The 8,472-nt window shown below is 42.5% G+C and overlaps 1 protein-coding gene across 1 annotated transcript; it reads left to right on the forward strand.

Annotated features, from left to right (window-relative positions):
* Nucleotides 1-2,918: 2,918 nt before the first annotated feature.
* Nucleotides 2,919-6,641, forward strand: LOC129845770 (zinc finger protein 391-like). The gene is made up of 3 exons (XM_055913673.1): nucleotides 2,919-3,016; nucleotides 4,399-4,984; nucleotides 5,144-6,641. Exons 2-3 carry the CDS (start codon nucleotides 4,423-4,425, stop codon nucleotides 6,067-6,069), a joined length of 1,488 nt encoding a protein of 495 aa, XP_055769648.1. The 5' UTR covers nucleotides 2,919-3,016; nucleotides 4,399-4,422; the 3' UTR covers nucleotides 6,070-6,641.
* Nucleotides 6,642-8,472: the final 1,831 nt, after the last annotated feature.

An 8,472-nucleotide genomic window follows, 5' to 3' on the forward strand; every position in this document is an offset into this window, starting at 1 on the left:
CCTTTCACGAGGAAAATACCCTGTGAAAGTAACGTCATCCTATTTCATATTTCATTTCATGGTCATGTCCTCTACTCTTTTGAATGAAATTCGTGAAAATGTGGTCATTTAAAATTATATACATGTTTGTGGATGAATTTGCCAGATGCTTTTTATTAGGTTTTTGCGCTGAATACCATGGCGCTTCCTGGATTTTTTTGTTGTTGACAGGTACTACACTGTGTACAGACCCCCGCGCACTCAACGTTTCCTTGTATGCCTATTTGGCGGGGAAACTGTAGCGAGGTGTAGCCTATTGCCTGTTTCTGTTCATGAGTCTTTTATTAAAGATGCAGTATGTAGAAATCGCTCTGCCATTTCTTGGTTGCTATAGTTTGCCTAACTTCAGTTTATGCAACAAATCAAGCAAGTGGAGAGAATCTTTGTACCATCTAAACCGCTGTGACATACAGTATCTTTTATATAACCAAAAATAGTGTATTTTCAGCTGTTTGAAGCTGGTGTACAAAAAACGACAGTAAAAGACACAAAAACAAAACTTATGAACAGGAAGCATAGAAATAGTGCACCTAGAACAGATCTATAGACTTGCTTTCAATGAGAACGGTAGATCTATAACACAACTTTCTATGTGCAAATGTTACATATTGATTGCAGCCTTATAGAACGTGGTACAATGTTGTGTCTGTTTGCTGCTTTTCATTAAATCATGTAGGTCTCTGCTTTGGCACTGTAGGCTTATGGTAAGTGCGCTGAACGTTCTCTCTTGTAAAACGTGAGTGTTGTGCCTTGTCAATAATATTGATAATATTATAATTCCGGTCAAACCACCCAGCTACTAATAGATGATCGTTTGTAGCTCAGTTGGTAGAGAATGGTGCTTGTAATGCCAGGGTAGTGGGTTGGATTCCCTTGACCACTCATTAGTAAAATGTGTGCACACATTGGATAAAAGTGTCTGCTAAATGGCATATATAATATTATCATCTTAATAGTGGTGTTGGGTTTAGTATCAGTATAACCATCCAGCTACAGATTGTGGTGTAGGGTTTGGTAACAGTATAAAACCAAGGAGTTAGCTACTGTGGTGTAAGGTTTGGTAACAGTATAAAACCGAGGAGTAAGCTACTTTGGTGTAAGGTTTAGTAACAGTATAAAACCAAGGAGTTAGCTACTGTGGTGTAAGGTTTAGTAACAGTATAAAACCAAGGAGTTAGCTACTGTGGTGTAAGGTTTAGTAACAGTATAAAACCAAGGAGTTAGCTACTGTGGTGTAAGGTTTAGTAACAGTATAAAACCAAGGAGTTAGCTACTGTGGTGTAAGGTTTAGTAACAGTATAAAACCAAGGAGTTAGCTACTGTGGTGTAAGGTTTAGTAACAGTAGTAACCAAGGAGTTAGCTACTGAAAAAAATAGAACAGACTAAGAATATGGTGAAGCTAGCGAGGGATCAAGCTAAATTAGCCCATTAACAGGAAAGTTAGCTAGAATAGGCAGGAGAAACCCAGAGTGAGCTAAATGGCGGCTCACATACCAGCTTCGTTAAACACCCTGGAAAAGAGAGCAAATCTCCGGTTGATGCACTCGAACATAAGAGCGGGAAAGCTCAGAAAGGAGTGAAAAGAGGTAGAGAACGCCACTGCCTACCTCAGGGACTCAAGGAACCTGCACACTCTGGTGAAAGACTATTTGCGAGTGGCTAGCTAAAACAATAGTCTCATATATATATATATTTATATGGTCTCGATGATTGGCTGACGCAAGGCATCATTCCTGGTAAGGACTGTAAAGCCTTCTCAGAGAGGAAGAGGCAAAGCCCCAAAATCTGTCCAAAATGTGTTTATTTGGGTCCATTTTGGACCTAAGCTTTCCCGCCTTTTGGACAACGACTCGCATTGTTATGGCGGTGACATGGGCATCTCTTTATTATATATAGATATCTGGCCTCATTAAAATTAAACATAAGCACCCTGTTACATTGCTCCGGATGTCATTCATTTGAATGTGGACCGTCTACAAGGGAGTGGAATCGCAACGCCCCCTTTAGGTTGAAGGTTCTGCTGTTGCGAGATGGACGCTGCATACTTTTTGGTTTTAGGGAGGGGGGCTAACTCCAACCTTGCGGGGATCCAGAGAAACTGCGTATATACTGGACATATTGACCTTCGCCCCCGCTTGACAAGCACTACTGTCCAGAAACGACATGGGAAGTAGTTTCTTAGTAGGCAATACCGGGGTGATAGTCACAGTAAGCACACAACTCATGAAGCAACAGTACAATCGAAAATAAACAATCGTCAGTTTTATAACTGAAAATGTACAATTATTTGTGTAAAATTAACAGTGAAATATGGCTCACACTCATCCTCTGTTTTAAAACAGAAATCCAAACTCTTGCAGTATGATAGCTCAATATATGGTAGGCCTAGTTGTGTGGTAAGAAACGGAAGGGGGAAGAAACTCAATCAAAACCGTCTAACCTATAGCAGGGCGCTTTCGACACGCACCCACTACTTTCCTTTCGGCACAAAATAAATATGTTGCTTAAGAGTCAGAGAGTGTACGGTGCTGCAATTGTGCTGGGAATCATGTTCCTGACTGCCCGGAGTGCCCTGTGAGGTTTGAAGGAGTTTGCAGTAGCTGTCCAGTAGGTCTATGCGGAGTCAGTGCACGTTGTTGAAAGAGATAGTGGAAATGAGGAGGAATTGGCAGTGGATTACACCGTAGCCAGCTGAAAATGTAATTCACCTGTTGAGAGATCCTGAAACACTGATCTTAAAGAAGGTGGATTATGTTGCTTTCACTGCGCAGGTGTTAAACTGGCCAAACGAACAAGAAGTCTTAGTTTTCACCCCATCCAGCAGGTGGCGGTAATACACCATTGTTTTATGTATTCCGCCATTAAAGAAGAAGAAGAAGAACGCATCCGGAAGTTTACATCCTTGGTTTTTAATCTTGCGTGTTCTTACTCAGTCAAACAACTGTCGATAAAGACTTTTAGCCACAACGTTTGAAGGTGAGTTTGTGATATGTTGAACTAATTATGAGCGTGCCTAAAGCATGACTTCAATTGACAAGCGTCGGTGATAGAGCAAATGGTGTAATAACGGGTACCGAGGGCCAATAACGTAGCTAGCTACCGCGCTTGTTTTCTTACTAGTAGGCTGGACACATGACATTTTTAACAACGCTTTTTTTCTGATAAAAACCAGTTCATTGCATCCGCCGTGGAGCCCAGTTTAATAATATGACCATATTTACCAACTGCTTGCCGTCGATTTGAAGTAATCACGAAAAAACAGGCCTTATTGCAGGGACATTTTCACCCTGCCAGCTCCTATTAGTTCTATTGAGGACCGTGGCACCAACTCGCCTTCTGAACGTTCTATTCCCAGCATATTGTTCTATGTCACAATGCCTGCTTCGCTATTGTTGGCAATGAGATCTGCTCATGTTGTTTATAGTTAAAATGTAAACAACAAAAATACTCATGGAACTCTGAGGTTGGCAGGTAGCCTAGTGGTTGGAGCGTTGGGCCAGTAACCAAAAGGTTGCTGGATTGAATCCCCGAACTGTAAAAATCTGTTCTGCCCCTGAACAAGGCAGTTAACCCACTGTTCCTCGGTAGGCCGTCATTGTAAATAAGAATTTGTTCTTAACTGACTTGCCTAGTTAAAAAAAAATGTAATTATGTAAGTCTGGGCAGCAGCTTGTTTGTCGTAGATCACTAAACCAGAAATATCCCAACGTTGTCATTTTTCCCTACTTTCTCATTACGCAGACATAAGCACAGTTGACACCATCGAGGTGCGGATATTTACTTTCTACACAAGTTGGTTTTTCCCCCAGTTCCGTCCGAGGAACAGATTGTAGTGGTAAAATAAAAAGGGATACAGTTTTTTGTGCCATTTAGGCGAAATTGAATTCTAAGCATCACTCCAGTCAAAACAGGCTCTGTGAACATTCGTTTCCATTCATTTGCTATGGGCTCGCGCTAGTGTTCCAGCTTAGCCATCGTTCTTTTGCTGTTTTTCAGCCTTGGGTCAATTTTGACTCGTTCTGTTGTCCAGCCTATTACTAGCTGAGAGGCGAAACATATACAGTACAACCATATTTCTTAGTAGCTGGTTAGCTAACTCAAGTTGAGGCTACCTAGTAGAACCCGTGCAGTCTGATTTCACCTCAGAGAAAATACCAGATATACGGAACGGAAACAATTTTCTAGCTGTCTCTGGTTAGTTAGCAAGCCAACTCTACCTGTGATGAGAAACGTGGAAGCTAACCTAGCTAGCTCGCTATCTATGGCCTTAGAAAATCAGTGTTTGGAATGTAACTTGACTTAGCAGAGTGAAAATCACCCTCCGCTGTATCTGCCGCTTTTTACTAAACCATCTGCAGATCCACCTACCACATGGGCCTACTATGGCTGAACCCAAGTCCATGGAGTCCCCAGGTTCTGGCTGTGGTGTTCCATCCCAGAGAAGCTCACAGAGGGATCCAGAAATGGTCTCAGTGAAGCTGGAGGACTGCAGTCAACCACTGGAACTCAATGTGATTGTGATAGGGGAAGAGAGAGAACTTAGAGTAGAAGAACAGAAGGTAGAAGTTGAAGTTGAAGAAGAAAAGGTGGTTGAGGAGAAGAGAGCAGTCAAACAGGAGGAGATGGAGGTTAAAGAGGAGCATAATGAGATAGAGATGAAAGAGGAGGTAGAGGAGAAGAGACCAGTCAAAGAGGAAGAGATGGAGATTGAAAAGGAACACAAGGATACAGAAGTCAAAGAAGAGCTGGAGGAGAAAGCAGTCATCAAGGAGATGGAGGAGAGAGGTGTGAAAGAGGATGAGGAGACAGCAGTCAAAAAGGAGAGAGGACTAGAAGAAGAAGAAGAAGAGGAGGAGAGAGAAGTCAAAGAAGAAGAGGAGAACAGGGAAGTGTCTGCTCCAGATCTAGAGGAAAAGGAGGAAGTAGATAGTATCACTGACCCAGGTAAGTTCAGGTGTGGAGTACGGAGAGAAGTTGGTGCCTTGGCGGCCACAGGGGATTCCAAAACTCTTATTGTGTGTCTGCTTGCATCAACAAGACTATTAAACCCCCTCCAATGCTCTGTTCTAGATTCTAACCCCATATCTGTTCATATTCCCACAGGAGAGATCTCCAACCCAGGTTCAGACAGTGAGTCCAGTTCCACAGCATCAGGAAACCATAAACAACACAGACGGAGGAACTCAAGACAGAAACATCACCACTGCATGGACTGCTTCACTAGTTTCTATGAGCCAGAGGAGTTGAGAAGGCACACTTGTAAGCCCCACCCCTGCTCAGATTGCAGAGGCAGTTCCGTGTGTCCAACTCACCTCATACCACGCAAAAAGACTATCAAAAGAAAGAACACTTACCCCTGTGGTCAATGTGGGAAGAGTTTTCAGGCACCAAGCAAACTAAAGAAACACCAGATAACTCACACAGGAGAGAAGCCTTTCCACTGCTCCCAATGTGGGAAGAGTTTTCCTCTTTCACAGACCTTAAATAGACACCAGCTGATCCACACAGGAGAGAAGCCTATCCACTGCTCCCAATGTGGGAAGGGCTTTAAGCGACCTGATTCCCTGAAAAATCATCTTAGAATACACACGGGAGAAAAGCCTTTCCACTGCTCTCAATGTGGGAAAAGTTTCAGTTATTCAAACTACTTAAAGACACACCAGAGAACTCACACAGGGGAGAAGCCTTACCACTGCTCCCAGTGTGGAAAGAGTTTCAATCAGTCTTCAGATCTAAAGATACACCAGCGAACTCACACAGGAGAGAAGCCTCACAAATGTTTTCAGTGTGGAAAGAGTTTTAGGCATTCAAGCTACTTAAAGACACACCAGCGAACTCATACAGGAGAGAAGCCTTATCACTGCTCCCAGTGTGAGAAGAGTTTCAGTCAGTTTTCAAGTCTGAAGATACACCAGCTAACTCACACAGAAAATAGGTCATACCACTGCTCCCATTGTGGGAAGGTTTTCAGTCTGTTGCACCACCTAAATAGACACCAGCAAACTCACAAAGGAGAAAAGTCTCAGTAATGCTCTCAATGTAGGAAAAGTTTCAGTCAGTCATCAAATCTGAAGACACACCAGTTAGTATCACAGCCCTGACACTGGACAGAGTTCTCTTGCTTTAGAAGAAAGTCAACTTCAAACCACAGAAGTAAAACACATGTAAACACATCTTATGATGTCAAAGGAGCAGAGCAGTTTTAATAATGGTGAAATAACACTTTAAAAATAAATATTATTTTGCCTGGATTTTCAGCCTATTCAGTTGGGATAGAGTTTTTGGCCCAGAGCATGACATCACAATCTGATCAATCATCTTTTATTTGCATATGTATCCTCTTATATTGAAGAGGTTTGTGGGGTCGGCTCCGGTGCAGGGTTCCCCAACTGGCTGCCCGTGGGTGGTTTTCATTGGCCCCCTAAGTTTTCTGGTCAAAAAAATAAAAAAATGTATAACTTTTTATTGTAGGAGATTAAAAACTGTAAAAACACCAGCCAATCAGCTCCAAGTGATTTGAATTGAGAAAATCTGTTTCAAAGCATTCCCATGCATAAGATATATATATATATATATATATATGTGATCATATACAAATGTAAGCAAGGTTTGAAATTATTATGTTTTAATAAAATGTTATTGCTTTGGGCTTCCTGTATTCAATTTGTTCTGGACCCATGACCATCCGCGCGAGAAAAAAACATCTGAATCTAGTTGATGATCCCTGCTCTAGAGTCTAGAGGCGATCCTATCCACCAATCAGGGCTGTGTATGTAAATATATTTCCATTTGTATCAACACGCCCCCACAATCAGACTGAGCGCTCCAACGGCTAAAGGAGGCTCAGGGAAATACATGATAAACAATACAGTTGGAGTTATTTTCATGAAATAAACAAAGTGATTTATTAGACATAGTGATGATTTACAAATAAAAAGTCTACATTAACATTTATAATATAGGGAATATATGCCATTTAGCAGCCGCTTTTATCCAAAGCGACTTACAGCCACGGGTATGGGTGGTCCAGGGACTCCAACCCACTACCCTGGCGTTATAAGCACAATGCTCTACCAACTGAGCTACAAAGGACTAACCCACCTGTTATTCTACAGTAGAGCAGGGGTTCTTGTATTAGCCATCACCTCACCTGTTATTCTACAGTAGAGCAGGGGTTCTTGTATTATCCATCACCTCACCTGTTATTCTACAGTAGAGCAGGGGTTCTGTATTAGCCATCACCTCACCTGTTATTCTACAGTAGAGCAGGGGTTCTTGTATTAGCCATCACCTCACCTGTTATTCTACAGTAGAGCAGGGGTTCTGTATTAGCCATCACCTCACCTGTTATTCTACAGTAGAGCAGGGGTTCTGTATTAGCCATCACCTCACCTGTTATTCTACAGTAGAGCAGGGGTTCTTGTATTAGCCATCACCCCACCTGTTATTCTACAGTAGAGCAGGGGTTCTGTATTAGCCATCACCTCACCTGTTATTCTACAGTAGAGCAGGGGTTCTGTATTAGCCATCACCTCACCTGTTATTCTACAGTAGAGCAGGGGTTCTTGTATTAGCCATCACCTCACCTGTTATTCTACAGTAGAGCAGGGGTTCTGTATTAGCCATCACCTCACCTGTTATTCTACAGTAGAGCAGGGGTTCTGTATTAGCCATCACCTCACCTGTTATTCTACAGTAGAGCAGGGGTTCTTGTATTAGCCATCACCCCACCTGTTATTCTACAGTAGAGCAGGGGTTCTGTATTAGCCATCACCTCACCTGTTATTCTACAGTAGAGCAGGTGTTCTGTATTAGCCATCACCTCACCTGTTATTCTACAGTAGAGCAGGTGTTCTGTATTAGCCATCACCTCACCTGTTATTCTACAGTAGAGCAGTGGTTCTGTATTAGCCATCACCTCACCTGTTATTCTACAGTAGAGCTGGGGTTCTTGTATTAGCCATCAACCCACCTGTTATTCTACAGTAGAGCAGGGGTTCTGTATTAGCCATCACCTCACCTGTTATTCTACAGTAGAGCAGGGGTTCTTGTATTAGCCATCACCTCACCTGTTATTCTACAGTAGAGCAGGGGTTCTTGTATTAGACATCAACCCACCTGTTATTCTACAGTAGAGCAGGGGTTCTTGTATTAGCCATCACCTCACCTGTTATTCTACAGTAGAGCAGGGGTTCTTGTATTAGCCATCACCTCACCTGTTATTCTACAGTAGAGCAGGGGTTCTTGTATTAGCCATCAGCTCACCTGTTATTCTACAGTAGAGCAGGGGTTCTTGTATTAGCCATCAACCCACCTGTTATTCTACAGTAGAGCAGGGGTTCTTGTATTAGCCATCACCTCACCTGTTATTCTACAGTAGAGGAGGGGTTCTTGTATTAGCCATCACCTCACCTGTTATTCTACAGTAGAGC

Source organism: Salvelinus fontinalis, unplaced genomic scaffold, assembly GCF_029448725.1.
Source record: "Salvelinus fontinalis isolate EN_2023a unplaced genomic scaffold, ASM2944872v1 scaffold_0364, whole genome shotgun sequence".
Lineage (NCBI taxonomy): Eukaryota > Metazoa > Chordata > Actinopteri > Salmoniformes > Salmonidae > Salvelinus > Salvelinus fontinalis.